The sequence below is a fragment of the Mesoplodon bidens genome (genome assembly GCF_964165515.1).
Source record: "Mesoplodon bidens genome assembly, chromosome: 3".
NCBI classification, from domain to species: domain Eukaryota; kingdom Metazoa; phylum Chordata; class Mammalia; order Artiodactyla; family Ziphiidae; genus Mesoplodon; species Mesoplodon bidens.
In genome coordinates, this window is record NC_138178.1 from 103,266,423 (window position 1) to 103,284,482 (window position 18,060).

The 18,060-nt window shown below is 40.5% G+C and overlaps 1 protein-coding gene across 2 annotated transcripts; it reads right to left on the minus strand.

The window, feature by feature from the left end:
* Positions 1 to 602: 602 nt before the first annotated feature.
* RAB2B (RAB2B, member RAS oncogene family) lies at positions 603 to 17,856 on the minus strand. Of its 2 annotated transcripts, XM_081229663.1 has the most exons (8): positions 17,729 to 17,854; positions 17,419 to 17,490; positions 14,405 to 14,472; positions 7,360 to 7,442; positions 7,056 to 7,148; positions 3,626 to 3,737; positions 2,964 to 3,032; positions 603 to 2,264 (listed from the first exon to the last, which is right to left on the minus strand). In XM_081229663.1, exons 1-8 carry the CDS (start codon positions 17,772 to 17,774, stop codon positions 2,157 to 2,159), a joined length of 651 nt encoding a protein of 216 aa, XP_081085789.1. In that variant the 5' UTR covers positions 17,775 to 17,854; the 3' UTR covers positions 603 to 2,156. The 2 variants fall into 2 exon arrangements, with proteins under 2 accessions (XP_081085789.1, XP_081085790.1); XM_081229664.1 differs by lacking the exon at positions 7,056 to 7,148 and having other exon boundaries at positions 17,729 to 17,856.
* Positions 17,857 to 18,060: the final 204 nt, after the last annotated feature.

Consider the following 18,060-nt stretch of genomic DNA (forward strand, 5'->3'; position numbering starts at 1 on the left):
ATGATCAACACAGGTCATGAATTTGCCCAGGTACTTCTGTTTCTCATGCTTCCCTAAAATTGATGAAATACCTGAGTATAGAAGGTTATCAGTGGTTTGGAAAAAATAACTGGATGTGGGATTCAGATCAAAAAGGTACACTCTAAAATATCAAAATGGTATCCTTTAACGACTCTGAAAGCAGCAGCTCTAGGTAGAATGCTATCTCTGATCAGTGCTCTGATTCATCCCAATCACTAAAGGTTTTTTTGGTTGGTAAAGGAAAACTCCTGTACAGAAACTATTAAGTTATATTTACTTTAGTTTTGTCCCTGGTGTGAGGGGGCAGGCCAAATTCAACAGCCTCAATCCCTTTTAGAATGAGGTAGGATTTTTCAAAAACAAAACCAAACCAAATGATAATCCAAGCAATACTCCAAATGCCTTCCAACTTCCTGTGGTACACTATTAAATAATACCACTACTACTGGGGGCAGAATCCTGTATAAAATGACTGTCTCTTAAGGAGGCTTCTTCCAATACCTTTGATACAATTCCCTAGAAGGAGAGTATCTACTTATGTTTGGGATACAATCAGAAATGACACACGAAATGTCAGCAGCTTGGATACATGCATATATTTAATTATGAAACAATTCATCAACAACAAAAACAATGAGGAAAATTCACGAGACCTCAGTGCTGTGGAAGAGAATGGGACATCAAGTCAAAATGATATAGCAACTGGCCCAGAAGGCTGCATGATGAGTGAAGCTAAGGCAAAGCTGACTAGGATAGTATTATATGCTCTTGAAAAGGAGAATGGCTGGAGAAGTATCCACTCATTTGACTGCTTGGAAGCAGGCAGCCTTAGTGTATGCTGCATGGAATGGAGGTGAAGAGCCAGGGAAGGGAGAGAGAGGAGAGGGAGAAGAGCAATATAGAATCCAGGGTAAGCAGGTGGAAGAGATTGAGATAGAATTACAAAGAGATGACTCTAAGGCCTTTTGTTTCCTCTGCAGCCTAAGATAAAGCTGTTCCAGGTCTTTAAGTATGTCAGTCAAATTCAGTGATCAAAGGAGTAGCACTAGGCACTGTGAAGCAATAGTGGAGGAAGCGGTTTACAAAACTAAAAGGATAACACGGTTCCTACTCTCAAGGAGCTCACAACCTACATGGGGAGACAGGTTCCACACACAAAGCTACTATGAAACATATTTACAAAGTAACATAAATACAAATAAATATACATATGAATAAACAATATATGAAAGCTAAAAGGTACTATGTCAGTAATTGTTCAGAAGTCCCTAGGTCAGTCAAAGAAGGCGTTCTGAAGGAAAAAAATGTGGACTTTGAGTATGTTAGTGGAGAGTAGGGCATGTGCAAAGGCATAGGAGTGGAAGCAAATATGTCATGTCCAGTAAGTAGATTAGCTTGACTACAGTAGAAAGCCTAAATAGGTCTCCTTAAGAAGTGTGTGTGATGAAACAGTAGGAGTCTATTTGGTGAAAGACACTGACTTACTTATGTTAGGTCTGGTCCCTAAAACAAAATGAACAGGGAAAGATGTTTTCTCTAGGTAATGATAGTAAGTGGCTATGGGACCAGGAGCAACTCCACTGCTTTCAAAATCGTGTAGTTACTCTAAGACAGAGAAACTAGTAATGGGATGATGGAGAAGTATTCAGCATCCTTGAGCAGTTCAAGTAGAAGGAACTGCTATCTGCTACACATCTTATGACGTGGCAAGTGAAAAAATTCAATGAAATCCCAAGACTGAGGATCTACGGTCAAAAGGTCAGCCGGATCCCAGTAATCTCAAGTGCTCAAGCAGAAGGTCCTAGACCGTTGTTACTAATTCTTGGTGGGGAGCACACTGTATATGCTTATAAAAGAATTTATTTTTGAACTACCATGACAATCAGCTTTGATCCTAACATTTTAGAAACTAAAATAGAAGGATGAGAAGAGCCCTAATCTATAGGGAATGCTCACGTCCCTGAAGAAGGACAGGTCAATAAGGGCCCAAATTCTCCCCTGGTCTTTAAGTGGAAAGGCAAAACATCACACCTTGAAAAGAGGCTTTTCTCAGCCAAAGCAAGTTAAGACCTCTTTCTTTAAGCCTATTGATCTGAAGCTGTTCCAGGAAGGAAAAAAGAGTCCAGGCCAGAAGTTCAGCAGCAGCCAGAGTCGGACCCCATGTCACGAGAGCTCCGCTGGGAGGCACTGGGTCCCACTGATGTTGAAATACACTGCTGGGGGCCAATCTTGATGCCATTTGCCTGTAGAAGGAAAGAGGCAGTAGTTCCCACCTCAGTGTGAAAGTTAAGTGGGAGAAAGGAGAGGGGCAAAAGGAGAAATCATTAATCCCATTTTCTAGAAGTAGGTATGGCCTTGGCAGGTAACCATGCACTCTAGCCAGACTGCTGTGGAACAGTAATCTGTGACAGTGAAGATGAGATGACCAGCTCTGGTATTATCGATGACTAGAAGTGGCTTTTGTGCCCATTTTTAAAGTGACTGTTATACTTAAGTTTCATAGCTATGTGCAGAATCAGGATGTGATTAGGTAAGAGTAAGAGGAGGTAAAAGAGAAGTGGCAGCATATTAGCATATAATTCTTTTTTCTGTTTTGACCCCAAATTTGCTTTATAGAAATGGCCGTGCTGAGCAATTAAGAATCACACTTCCCCAAGCTCTGGAATAGTGAAAAACTGAGGTTGAAAAGAAAATCTCCCATAACGTATAAACCTTTTAGATCACCAATTAATAATCTCTTTAAGCATTCTGGGTCTCAGACTTGAGAAAAAACGAAAAGGATGACAGGTTTCTGTGTACCTACATAAAAAAAAAAAATCAACTATGAATTGGCATAGCTTCAAATAGTATCATGTTAGATAGGAAGTGCTTACGTTCTAGGGAGCTTCCTATCCTGTTTAAGACAAAGCAAAGTTAATTGTCAGACCCCCACCCTATCTCACCTCATTGTGGACATCAAATAAACCCTGCTGGATCTTCCTATATATTTCTTTGGCTGTGTTAATGAAGGCCTAAAGGAAACATAAACCATAGTATTAGGCTCAAGTTTAGGTAGAGAGATTAAGAAAAGAGAATACAAAGATTATTCCTATTTGGATTTCAAAGGTGAATTAGGAACTATTAGGAGAATGCAGTAAAAATATAGACGGTCCCCCAAAGGCCCTGTAAAAGCCACTGAGAGTAGTTTCAAAAAGAAAAAGGGGATTCTACGGTATTTTGGTACTGACACACGATATACCTAGGGTTCCTAGGTTGGCATCCTCTGCAAATAAAACAAACATGCTCTCTTCTCAGTTAGTTACTGAAGATACAGTCAGTATCAGGCTTACGAATGACTAAAGTAGAATCTATTAGTTCTACTGATTTACAAATAACAGTAGTGTTAACCCACACTTACCAATTAATGTTATCTAATATAAAAGTAAAGCCTTAGGAATCAAGGAAAAAGAAATGGAAAAATTCCCTTAAAGGGAGACATATGGTCACTATGACCATAAGACATCCTTTTCTTACCCATGTCTTATAAGGGAAGAGAATTCTGAATAAAAGGACAAAGATATGGTATAATCTCTGAAAACTTTCCCTACTTTTTCCCAAATAGTACCTCTTCAACATTGCAGGCTGTTTTGGCTGATGTTTCCATGAATATAAGTCCATGTTCCCGAGCAAAGGCCTCTCCCTCTTCTCTCTTCACATCCCTACGGGATTCTAAGTCACTGCAAGAGATTAATTGGGGAGAAAACTAAAAAAAGATCCAAGTGAAAGAAGAAACTCTTGTTCTAAAAGAATCCCATAGCTGTTTCAACTGCCAGTTAATCCATAAAGAATGTAGATCCTGCATGATGTTCCTTGTATAGGGTTACTGATTTCTGTAGCCTCTTGGAAAATATTCTTCAGATCAGATTCTTGACAGCTGCTGCATGGTTGAGGATAATACCTTACTCTTATTACAGAGAAAAAGGTTTGTAAGAGGTTAGGCAAGTCCCCTAGTTACTCAAGGTCTATGCCCTATGCTTCTTTTTTGAAAGAGATCCAGTTAAAGCAAAGGAAAGAAGAGGAAAGGGAAATTCCAGTTACTGGAAAGTAGAAAAGTCATAGATGTCAAACCTCATAGTGATAAGTGTCTTCCTCTTTACTAGAATCAATCCACAAGAAGAGAAAGAGCCAGGAATAGGGAGAACGCAGTTGCCTTAACGCTCACTAGTCTCATTATTATTAATGTGTATAAGTAGCAGCCTGCCACGAGGGAAATGAGGGATTCAGAGAAAATGATATGGATAAAATTAGGTGATACTGGGCTTCCTTGGTGGCACAGTGGTTGAGAGTCCGCCTGCCGATGCAGGGGACACGGGTTCGTGCCCCGGTCCGGGAGGATCCCACATGCTGTGGAGCGGCTGGGCCCGTGAGCCATGGCCGCTGAGCCTGCGCGTCCGGAGCCTGTGCTCCACAATGGGAGAGGCCACAGCAGTGAGGGGCCCGTGTACCGCAAAAAAAAAAAAAAAAAAAATTAGGTGATACTGAGGATGTGAAGACAGAGCCAACGAATGAGAAAAAATGAAGTGGCATGGAAAGACTTTATGCAAGACAGGATAAAAGGCTGCAGAATAAGGCAATGGTGAACTGTCTGATTTTCGTTTTTCAAATTGGAAATTTTCATTTGCGAGGATTCCAGTTTTTCACCATAAAAAAAAAATCAAGGAGTAAGTCCATTAGAGAACAACAAACCTGCAAGATGTAGATTTATTATTCATCAGCTCTGTGAAGACCAGGGAAGAACTAACCCTAAATGGCAACAGTCCAAAATTTGTACCTCTAGCCCAGACACACCTCTAAGCTCCAGATCAGTTTGTCCATTTGTCTGTTCTTCATTTCCTCTCTGATGTGTAAAAGGCATCTCAGAAGTACATCAAAATGAAATGTCCTGATTCTGTCCCAAGCTTCCACATCTCCATAAATGGCACAAGCCCAAAACCAAGACATTATTAACACCTTTTCCTCCTTCACTCCAAATACCCTATCCACCCCAAAGCAAGGTACTCCAAAAGGTACCTTAAAATCATCCTTTCCTCTCTCTGTGTCATCGACCTAGTCTAATCCACCACTCTCCCACTTGGACTGCTGCTGCCGAGATCCACGTCAACCCTTACTCCCCTCCAGGGTGATCTTTTAAAACCCGATCAAGCTACTTCTCTGCTTAAAACTCTTAAATGCTTCCTACTGTGTTTAGAATAAAATCCAAACTCCTCTCTCAGATCAGTAAGTGCCTTGATGAGATCTGACCCCTGCCTTCTTTTCCAACCTCATCTTGCACCATTCCCCTCTGATTTAGTCCAACCATACCAGGTTTCTTTCAGCATTTTAAACTTACCGAGCTTCTTTCCAGTTTAAGGCTTTCACACAGTTTGTTACCCCTATTTGATACTTTTTAAAATCTTTGCCCACTGAACTCTTGCACATCCTTCAGATTCCAGCTTAAATTACAACTCTAAATCAAAAATAAGTACCCTGGTACTCTTTTTTATAGTGCCCTTTTTCTTCCCCTTCGCTCCGTTTATCATAATTTGTAATCAGATACAAATCATTTTATATTCAATATCTATGTCCCCATTGACTGTAAGCTCCATGGGAATGGAGGCAGGACTTTGTTTTCACCTTGCACACTTGGGGTCTGGCACAATGTCTAAGACATAACAAGTTTTCCATAAATTGGTTGAACCAATAAATGAGTACCAATGAATTAGTCTGTGGTCACAGTTCTCAAACGGTGCACCTTAGGCACTATTACCAACTCACAAGGGTGCCACAGGTTGCTTTAAATATTCAAGGGAAACACAGGAAGACTCAACATCAGAACACCAAATAAATTACAAGCTTGATATAACTGGCAATGTCACCATCAGATCCTGACAGACTCCATTCAACATTTGCACATCTTTGCGAAGCTGACTTTTTGGCAGTTGCTGTGACAAAAAGCAAACCCTGCACTAAAATCAATTTGGAACGGAGAGTGGTAGTGTCCAATACTAATTCCAAGGTTTGAGAGGCTGTTCTGTCATTATGGTTATTTAAGAATGAAATTAAAAATTCTTTTTCTTTTAATTTATGTTTTTCATTTTTCAGTTAGTTGTTATGACAAAAATACTTGTTATGTGGTTTGATCTATTTAATAACAAAACTATTAGGTATGTGTTTTGGCCTATGGGTGCCTTAGAAAATTTATTGAGAATAACAAGTGTTGGTGAGGATGTGGAGAAACTGGAACCCTTGTGCATTATTGGTAGTAATGTTAAATGGTGTAGCCACTATGGAAAACAATACAGCGGTACCTCAAAAAATCAAACAGAATTTCCATAAGATCCAGCAATTCCACTTCTGGGTGTATACCCTAAAGAATTGAAAGCAGGGACCCAAACAGATATCTGTACACCTATGTTGACAAGAAGCATCATTCACAATAGCCAAAAGGTAGAAGCAACTGAAGTGTACATCAATGGATGAATAAACAAAATGTGGTAAATACATACAATGGATTACTATCCACCCTTAAAAGGGAAGGAAATTCTAACACATGCTACAATATGGATAAATTTTGAAGACGTTATGTTAAATGAAATAAGCTAGTAATAAAAAGACAAATATTGTATGATTCCACTTATATGTGGTGCCTAGAACAGTCAACTTATTGAGACAGGAAGTAAAATGGTGGTTGCTAGGGGCTGGTGGGATGGGGAATGTGGAGTTACTGTTTATGGTAACAGTCTCTCAGTCGGGGAAGATGAAAAAGTTCTGGAGATGAATGGTGGTGATGGTTACAGAACAATGTAAATATACTTAATGCCACAGAACTATCTACTTAAAAATGGTTAAAATGGTAAATTTTATGTTATGTGTATTTTAACCACAATAATTTTTTTTTTTTTAACTGAGACACTAAATGTATCTAAACTAAAAAAGTTTAGGGCCCAAATGATCCAATGTCCACAGAGTACCTAGATGACTCCTGGTACTTATTATTTATACAAATAAAATTTTACCTCTTATTCCCAATCAGCATGATAACCATGTTGGAGCTAGAGTGCTGCCGGGCATCCTCTAACCACGAGGTCAGGTGGTTGAAGGTTTCACGCCTACAGCAGAAAAGTTTAGAAAGTGGGTCAAAGGCTTATTTCAAAATGCCAAAGCAATTCCAAATGTATGGGAAAATGGGGAAAATTATATGTGTAAAGAAAAATATTAGAGAGGCCTTTCCTCTTTAGCATTCTAACTAGATTCAGTAGATAAAAAAGATATTGAGAACAGAGGAAAGAATCTCCCTCTCACCCACCAGATGTGACTCACCTTGTAATGTCATACACCAGCAGTGCTCCGGCTGCTCCCCTGTAGTAGGAACGGGTGATAGAACGGAAGGATTCTTGTCCAGCCTTTTCCATCAACATGACAACAAAAAAAAATCCCAACAAAACCAGGTTATTTCCAGAGAAATTACTTGATCACATGCCACTCTAACACAAAGGACTTAATTTTACAAAAGAACTTCTACTAAGAAAAGAGAATTAGGGAAAAGGAAACCTGACTGCCCAGGGAGAAGTCCAGGTGGGAAATCAATATTTTTCAATGACAGTGCAATGGATATTTTGGGTGGGTCAACTCTTCCTATGAGACTGTCCATCAAATTGCTGAATGTTTAGCATCGCTGGCTCCCCGTCGCAATGCTAGTAGTGCCCCACCGTGTGACCATCAAAGACATTTCCATACATTTCCCAATATCCCCTAGGAAAGAACTGGAAATAGAACTAGAAACTCAGAGTATTTTCAATCCCATATGATGCTGAACATATCACATTAACCTTTCTTTTCTGTTTCTATTCCTTTATCTATAAAAAGGAAAATTATCTTAGAATGCCAATGCCCTGTCTAATGGAAGTTTCATTTTGATAGATCAATGTAGAAAATTAGATACCAAGCACTTAAATTGGGCATATGCTGATTGACCTTTAGTGTTCCACTAATAAAGGCAGGACTACCAAGATGTCCCTTGCTGGGATCTTGTCATGGCAAACAGTAATAACAAATAGGGAAAGAAGCCCAGGGCCCAGGACTGAGTTTTCCTAAAACAAACCCAACTGCTTATACTCTAATCTCATTTCCAACTGGGGCCAAGATATTAAGTTTTATTTATAACTGAGCAATTTACTAATGTCCCCATATACTGGATACTTTTGGTTTCCTGATGGAAGAAGTTTTTGGGTTTTTTTGGGGTTTCCATTCAAGGAAGCAAAATCATCTAAATATGAATACCCTGAGCACTGAATCTATCCTATCGGAAAAGTTTTCACATTCTTGAAATTCTTTATCCTCATATTCCTACATAAAGTTTAGGAAGGAAGACTATTGTTTATAATTTAAAGATAGGAAAACTAAGATGTGGAAAATAAATAGCTTTTTCATAGTATAATAACAATAACAGTAATGATACTAAGTATATCACAAATGGGAAAAATTAGGCTCAAAGGCCAGTTCAGTAACTGGCCAAAAGTTATAAACTCTATATATGTTGAACCCATAAGTTAAATTTAGGAGCTTAAGCCGCATAGCACAGGGAGATCAGTTGGGTGCTTTGTGACCACCTAGAGGGGTGGGACAGGGAGGGTGGGAGGGACGGAGACGCAAGAGGGAAGAGATATGGGAACATATGTACATGTATAACTGATTTACTTTGTTATAAAGCAGAAACTAACACACCATTATAAAGTAATTATACTCCAATAAAGATGTTTAAAAAATACATAAATAAACTTAGGAGCTTAGTACTTCATAGCACAAAAGTTTGTTTTCTTAGACATTATTTCATATAACCTAAACCCAGGTTTGAAGGTGAGAAGAGTGTTCCAGTACACTAATTCTAAGGTTACTTTTCCAACAATACAAGAATCTCTTACTATAAGAATCATACAAATGGGACCTCCCTGGTGGTCCAGTGGTAAGGAATCCGCCTTCCAATGCAGGGGACATGGGTCTGATCCCTGGTCGGGGAACTAAGATCCCACATGCCGTGTGGCAACTAAGCCCACGCACCTCAACAAGAGACCCTGCGTGCCGCAAACTACAGAGCCCATGCACCCTGGAACCCACACACCACAACTAGAGAGAGAAAACCTGCAGGCCACAACCAGAAAGAAGCCCGCATGCCACAACAAAAGATCCTGCATGCTGCGGTGAAGATCCCTCATGTCACAACTAAGACCCGACACAGCCAAAAATAAATAATAAATAAATATTAAAATATATATTAAAAAAAAGGAATCATAAAAATGTTTTAAAGAGTTGCATACCTATTAGAACATCAAAATCCAAAAATAATTCTAAAGAAGTTTGTTGGTAACATTAACAAAATTTTAAGATTTAAAACATGCTTTTTCCCTCCAAGAGCTCACTTAAATTTTATTTATCCTCTAATGGTTTTACGTCTTAAATTATTTGATTCCTGTTTTGCTTTTATCTTACTTTCTCTCGTCTTCTGCTATGGTTGAAAGCTTCCTTCCTTGTGGCCTTCTAGGAACTAAAAGGGAAAGTCTGAGGGAGGCCTGTGTTATGGTTGAATCATATGGCAGCATTTAACTTTAGCAGATGAAAATACTTCCAGTGGGCCATTAGAAATGCTTTTTAAAATCAAATCACTTTAAATCTCAAATAAACAATCTAACCCTACACTTAAAACAACTAGAGAAAGAAGAACAAAGAAAACCCAAAGTCAGTAGAAGGAAAGAAATCATAAAAATCAGAGCAGAAATAAAATAGAAACAAAGAAAACAATAGCAAAGATCAATAAAACTAAAAGCTGGTTTTTTGAGAAGATAAACAAAATTGATAAACCCTTAGCCAGACTCTTAAAGAAAAAAAATGGAGAGGACCCAAATCAATAAAATTAGAAATGAAAAAGGAGAAATAACAACTGATACTGCAGAAATACAAAGGATTATAAGAGACTACTACAAACAACTATATGCCAATAAAATGGACAACCACGAAAAAATGGACAAATTCTTGGAAAGGTACAATTTTCCAAGACTGAACCAGAAAGAATTAGAAAATATAAACAGACCTATCACAAGTAATAAAATTGAAACCATAATTAAAAATATTCCAACAGGGGCTTCCCTGGTGGCGCAGTGGTTGGGAGTCCGCCTGCCGGTGCAGGGGACGCGGGTTCGTGCCCCGGTCAGGGAGGATCCCACGTGCCGCAGAGCGGCTGGTCCCGTGGGCCGTGGCAGCTGGGCCTGCGCGTCCGGAGCCTGTGCTCCGCAGCGGGAGAGGCCGCAGCGGTGAGAGGCCCGCGTACCGCAAAAAAAACCCAAAAAACAAAAAACAAAAAAAAATATTCCAACAAACAAAAGTCCAGGACCAGATGGCTTCACAGGCAAATTCTATCAAACATTTAGAGAGAAGAGCTAACACCCATCCTTCTCAAACCCTTCCAAAAAATTGCAGAGGGAGAAACACTCCCAAATTCAATCTACGAAGCCATCATCACCCTGATACCAAAACAGAAAAAGATACCACAAGAAAAGAAAATTATAGACCAATATCATTGATGAACATAGATGCAAAAATCCTCAAAAAAATACTAGCAAACAGAATTCAACAATACATTAAAAGGATCATACACCATGATCAAGTGGGATTTATCCCAGGGATGCAAGGATTCTTCAATATATAGCAAATCAATCAATGATTGATTTCATCAATTGATTGATCAAATCAATCACCCCATTAACAAATTAAGGAATAAAAACATATGATCATCTCAATAGATGCAGAAAAAGCTTTGGACAAAATTCAACACCTATTTATGATAAACACTCTCCAGAAAATGGGCATAGAGGGAACCTACCTCAACATAATAAAGGCCACATATGACAAACCCACAGCAAGCATCGTATTCAATGGTGAAAAACTGAAAGCATTTCCACTAAGATCAGGATAAGACAAGGATGCCCACTCTCGCCACTCTTATTCAACATAGTTTTGGAAGTCCTAGCCACAGCAATCAGAGAAAAAAAAAGAAATAAAAGGAATACAAATTGGAAAAGAAGAAGTAAAACTGACACTGTTTGCAGATGACATGATACTGTACATTGAAAATCCTAAAGATGCCACCAGAAAACTACTAGAACTAATCAATGAATTTGGTAAGGTTACAGGATACAAAATTAATGAACAGAAATCTCTGGCATTCCTACACACCAACAATGAAAAATCAGAAAGAGAAATTAAGGAAACACTCTCATTTACCACTGCAATAAAAAGGATAAAATACCTAGGAATAAAGTGCCTAAGGAGGTGAAAGACTTGTACTCAGAAAACTATAAAACACTAATGAAAGAAATCAAAGATGACATAGACAGATGGAGAGATATACCAAGTTCTTGGATTGGAAGATTCAATATTGTTAAAATGCCTATACTACCCAAAGCAATCTACAGATTCAATGCAATCCTTATCAAACCACCAGTGGCATTCTTCACAGAATTAAAAAAAAATTTTTACAATTCGTATGGAAACACAAAAGACCTCGAATAGGCAAAGCAATCTTGAGAAAGAAAAATTAAGCTGGAGGAATCTGGCTTCCTGACTTCAAACTATAGCACAAAGCTACAGTAGTCAAGACAGTATGGTACTGGCACAAAAACAGAAATATAGATCAATGGTACAGGATAGAATGCCCAGAGATAAACCCATGCACATATGGTAACCTAATTTACTACAAAGGAGGCAAGAACATACAATGGAGAAAAGACAGCCTCTCAATAAGTGGTGCTGGGAAAACTGGACAACTACATGTAAAACAATGAAATTAGAACACTACCTAACACCATACACAAAAATAAACTCAAAATGGATTAAAAACCTAAATGTAGGGCTTCCCTGGTGGCGCAGTGGTTGAGAGTCCGCCTGCCGATGCAGGGGACACGGGTTCGTGCCCTGGTCCGGGAGGATCCCACATGCCGTGGAGCGGCTGGGCCCGTGAGCCATGGCCGCTGGGCCTGCGCGTCCGGAGCCTGTGCTCCGCAACGGGAGAGGCCGCAACAGTGAGAGGCCCGCATACCGAAAAAAAAAAAAAACACAAAAAACAAACAAACAAACAAAAAAAAACCTAAATGTAAGACCAGACAGTCTAAAACTATTAGAGGAAAACATAGGAAAAACACTCTTTGACATAAACCACAGCAAGATCTTTTTGACCCACCTCCTAGAGTAAAGGAAATAAAAACAAAAATAAACAAATGGGGGGCTTCCCTGGTGGCGCAGTGGTTGACAGTCTGCCTGCCGATGCAGGGGACATGGGTTCGTGCCCCAGTCCGGGAAGATCCCACATGCCTCGGAGCGGCTGGGCCCGTGAGCCATGGCCGCTGTGCCTGCGCGTCCGGAGCCTGTGCTCCGCAACGGGAGAGGCCACAACAGTGAGAGGGCCGCGTACCGCAAAAAAAACAAACAAACAAAAAAAAAAGGGTGGAAGACCTAAATGGACATTTCACCAAGGAAGACATACAGATGGCCCAGAGGCACATGAAAAGATGCTCAACATCACTAATTATTAGAGAAATGCAAATCAAAACTACAATGAGGTATCATCTCACACCAGTCAGAATGGCCATTATCAAAAAATCTAGAAACAATAAATGCTGGAAAGGGTGTGGTGAAAAGGGAACCCTCCTGCACTGTTGCTGGAAATGTAAATTGATACAACCACTATGGAGAACAGCATGGAGGTTCCTTAAAAAACTACAAATAGAACTACCATATGACTCAGCAATCCCACTACTGGGCATATACCCTGAGAAAACCATAATTCAAAAAGAGACACATCCCACAATGTTCATTGCAGCACTATTTACAATAGCCAGGACATGGAACCAATCTAAATGTCCATCGACAGATGAATGGATAAAGAAGATGTGGCACATGTATACAATGGAATATTACTCAGCCATAAAAAGAAATGAAATTGAGTTATTTGTAGTCAGGTGGATGGACCTAGAGTCTGTCACACAGAGTGAAGTAAGTCAGAAAGAGAAGAACAAATACCGAATGCTAACACATATATATAGAATCTAAAAAAAAAAAAGTTGTACTGATGAAACTAGTTGCAGGGCAGGAATAAAGATGTAGACATAGAGAATGGACTTGAGGACACAGGGAGTGGGAAGCGTAAGCTGGGACGACGTGAGAGAGTAGCACTGACATATATCCACTACCAAATGTAAAGTGGATGGCTAGTGGGAAGCAGCCGCATAGCACAAGGAGATCAGCTCGGTGCTTTGTGAGGACCTAAAGGGGTGGGATAGGGAGGGTGGGAGGGAGATGCAAGAGGGCGTATGCATATGGCTGATTCACTTTGGTGTACAATAGAATCTAACACAGTACTGTGAAGCAATTATACTCCAATAAAGATCTATTTTTAAAAAATCAAATCACTTTACTTCTTTATCTCAATCCAAGTTCCTGAACCAAAGTTTGTGAGCCAATAAGCTAGAAAGAGTGAGCAGTTCAATTTGGGTTGGTCTGCATCAGTCTGAGGTATCTTTGTCCATCCCCAGTAAAAAAAAATCTGAAGCAGGGCTTCCCTGGTGGCGCAGTGGTTGAGAGTCCGCCTGCCGATGCAGGGGACACGGGTTCGTGCCCCAGTCCGGGAAGATCCCACATGCCGCGGAGCGGCTGGGCCCGTGAGCCATGGCCGCTGGGCCTGTGCGTCCGGAGCCTGTGCTCCGCAACGGGAGAGGCCACAACAGTGAGAGGCCCGCATACCGCAAAAAAAAAAAAAAAAAAAAAAAAAAAAAAAAAAATCTGAAGCAGCAAAGAATTAAGATGGAGATAAAGAGAATTAACAGCTTTCTAATCTCCCCCAAACGGAAGTATCAGATTATATATAGTATCAAGATATATAATCCATTCCTACAAAGTCAGATAGGCTCATTTCCTAAGAATCAAAATGCATTCCAAAGTAAAATGCAAATGAATTTGGGATTTTTTTTTTTTTTTTTTTGGCCGTGCCACGTGGCCTGATCAGGGATTGAACCTGGGCCCTTGCAGTGAAAGCACAGTGTCCTAACCACTGGACTGCCAGGGAATTCCCAAATTTGGGATTATGTAAGCAATATTTTTACTAGAGCAAACTCATATATTATTTGGGTAATTTAAAACAAAAAGATATGGCACTCAGAATTTGTAACTGTAACAAATGGAAGTGAAAGCTTCCCTATCTCTTTGATTTCACTCTTCTACTGCTCTGATCTCCACCATGAGCCCCACCGTCATAGCCCTTTGCCCCTGCATCAGCCTTTACTGTTATATTCAGGACTAAAATATTTTTGTTTCCTCTCACCGTATCCCAGATTTGCAGTTTGATTTGTTTTCCATCAATGTTGACCATACGGGCCCCAAACTCCACACCTGTCAGTGAAAATCAAGAGAAAGAATGAACAACAGCCATGCTGAGAGGTTCATTTTTTTCCTCAATGTGCTAAAGACTCATCCTCAGGGGCTTCCCTGGTGGCGCAGTGGTTGAGAGTCCACCTGCCGATGCGGGGGATGGGGGTTCGTGCCCGGGTCTGGGAAGATCCCACATGCCGCGGAGCGGCTGGGCCCGTAAGCCATGGCCGCTAAGCCTGCGCGTCCGGAGCCTGTGCTCCGGAACGGGAGAGGCCACAACAGTTAGAGGCCCGCGTACCGCAAAAAAAAAAAAAAAAAAAGACTCATCCTCTGACTGCACTTAGTACCACTAAGCACATTACAGCTGCCTATTTGCTCCAATTCATTTTGTGCTCCTCGAAGTTTTACTCACCTTCTAGAATTAAAAACTGTGCTCTAGATAATGACTTCAGAAATATAACCAAAAAGCAGATATGGGGATAAAACTAATTAAGAAATCAAGGAAAAGGTGAATAAATTTTTAGCATTATTATTTAATGCTTAAATGTTATTAGGTAATGTTTAAATTTGTAACTTTTTTAAAACTTCTAAAAATTTTGAAAATATTTCCTAATATTTTCTCAAAGTCACTCTCTAGTCCTCTATGAAACAATATTTGTTTTTTTTAACAGATTTATTTATTTATTTATTTTTGGCTGCATTGGCTCTTCGTTGCTGTGCGCGGTCTTTCTCTAGCTGCGGTGTGCAGGGGCTACTCTTTGTTGCACTGCGCGGGCTTCTCATTGTGTTGGCTTCTCTTTGTTGCTGAGCACGGGGTCTACGTGCGTGGGCTTCAGTAGCTGTGGTTCACAGGCTCTAGAGCGCAGGCTCAGTAGTTGTGGTGCACGGTCTTAGTTGCCCCGTGGCATGTGGGACCTTCCCGGACCAGGGCTCAAACCCGTGTCCCCTGCACTGGCAGGCGGATTCTTAACCGCTGCGCCACCAGGGAAGCCCTGAAACAATATTTCTTTTTGCAATTCTAGAATTTTTGTTTTAGAAAAGCACCTATCTAAGAAGTAGGTTCTCAAGAATGAAACATTTCAAGTCTCCAATAATTCCCAGAGTTCACTGGAAAACAGCCTTCCTCCTAGGAGTTTGGAAACAGATAGTCTGATAAAGATTTTGGTTTACCTGGCGTTCAGCTTTTCAAGGTAATGTCAGGACAAAACTTAAAAATTGAAGATTACTTACATTAAAATTACTTGATGATAAGTCAAACAATTTGTCCTATTTTCTATTTTTATACAGTACTTTACTCCAGGACTTCTGATTTCCAAGTAAGAAAGAGCACTAATCTAGCTTCTGCTATTCAGTGGCCCCAGGCACAATGTGACCAGAATCTCCTCTAAAGTTTTGCAGTCAATAAGACAAATTAAAAAATTGCTTCTTACTACTCTGGACTGCTTCATCAAGAATAGTGATAGTTACTAAAAAAAAAAAAGTCACTAATTTTGTTTTCTTTCTGGACAAGAAGAATGGAATTTCAATGAGGAAGAATTAAAAAATAACACTTTTTGTCCCCTTTTATGCAACTTCCTCTAATTACACAGAAACCTTCATATTTTGCACATATTTTCTATCTAACTGCCTTGTTTATCTTGGTACAGAAAACTGAATTCAGAAAGAAACACAGCCTACACTGGACTCTGGGGAAAACTTGATTGATCACTTCATTCCTGTTTTGAAACTTGTCATTTGCTCCCATTACCTTCAGGTGTTTCAAAATTTCATCCCTAATATACTCTCTAGCCTTATTTCTTCCCACTCTCCAATTTAAATTCCATGCTCCAACCATATTAAATTACTTTCAGTTTTCCAAATGTAGCCTGATCTCTGTTATTCCTGAGCCTTTGCACATGTTATTCCTTCTTGCCCTGATCACTTTTCCCTCATCTCTACAACCCCTTTGCCTGGCAAACTCCTGTTCATTCTTCCATTTTCAGGCTCTCTTGATAGAGGTGGTACCTCTTTTCCCCTTTTGCAGTTGAAATTTACTTGTCATTATCTGCCCCCAGCCCCACCTCCTACACTGGAGCTTTCAATGTAGGCACAGTGTTTGCCTTGTTAAGCACTGTATCACTAGCACCTAGCACAGAGTGGTTGTGCAATTAATATTCATTTGCAAAAATATTTTCCTGTTGATACTATCCTCTAAATCCTATCCTAACCTCATTAGGTATTTCTGAATAAGTCCTTTGGGATTAGTAGTAACTTAGACTTCCATAAGGTGTGACTTGGAAGTGGCAATATAGTAAGAATGGGAGCTAGGGATTTTATTCTGAAACTGCATCTGCACGGCAAGAAGACTAGTTTTACACATATATTTTTTGGGGGGCTGGAGTTATGGAGATCATGGGGAAGGGGTTGTTAAAGCCCCAGCAGGCCATGCCTTATCACAAATGTGTGGAAGATGTTCATACTTCCCAGGACCACCAGTGTGTCTCTGAACTCTATCATACTCTTTTCTTTAAAACGAAAGTTATTACTTCCATGTACCTTTTAATTCTAAGTCTGGGATGGCTCTTCAATTTGCTTCCTCCTTTCCAACACACACACAAAATCTATATAGTAGTGATTACTTTGAAAAAACACATGTGAGGTTCGCACTAATTTACCGCAAAGCAAGGTGACTTTTTGAATAGTTATGTTTCCGTGGGATTTTCCACAGACATACAAATTGCATTTGGAAAAACAAATCCTACAGCAACTAATCCATACCTCACGCTCATCTCTAAATTTAAAGTTACCTTTCAATTACTTACTCCCCATTTATCAGCATTTGATTAGTCACACTTCACTAAACATAACTTTAGACTAGTTCAAAAATAGGGAGAGGTAACTTTTTACTTCGAACACCAAAGGCTGCTAACTTTCCACTTTAGCTAGCCATATTTCATAACCTATTCTAGGACAGGTACATGCACTTACCTATTGTGAGGTCGTGGACAGGCTGGAACCTCTTGTCTGTAAACTGCAAGAGGAGACATGACTTCCCCACACCTGAAAGAAGAGGACGCGCGTTCTAGGAGTTACGCCGCCCGGGAACAGTCCAGTGTCGGGGAGTCCAGGACTCGAGAAGGGTAGCGGGGAGCCCGGAGCCCGGCGCCCCGCCCCCGGCCGCCCGCCCCGCCCCCGCTTCACTTAATCGCCCAGCCCACTGAATGAGCCCCGCCCCCAAGACCCGATTTCGGTGCTTCGAATTCCCGCCCCAGCTTGAGGGCTGTCGCCCGCGGGTTACCTGTGTCCCCGATGATGATGTACTTGAAGAGATAAGCATAAGTCATGGTCCCGTTTCCTCTGGATTCCGGGTCCGCCCGACTTCTACAGCCCTTTACCTCCGGCCTCTCTAGCCACTCAATCTATCGACCTCCGGCCCCTCTAGCCCAGATCACGTCTCTATTGCTCTCCCTCGAAATCCCCTTTCGGTCGGAGCGACGGTAATACCCAGATACCACCTCCAGGGACGTCTGTAACACTCCTACCTGCCATTATCCCACCAAGCTCCAGAGGGCGATAGCTAGCCTTTCAGTGCTCTCGGCCTTCCCGGGCTGACTCGCAACATCCCCACGG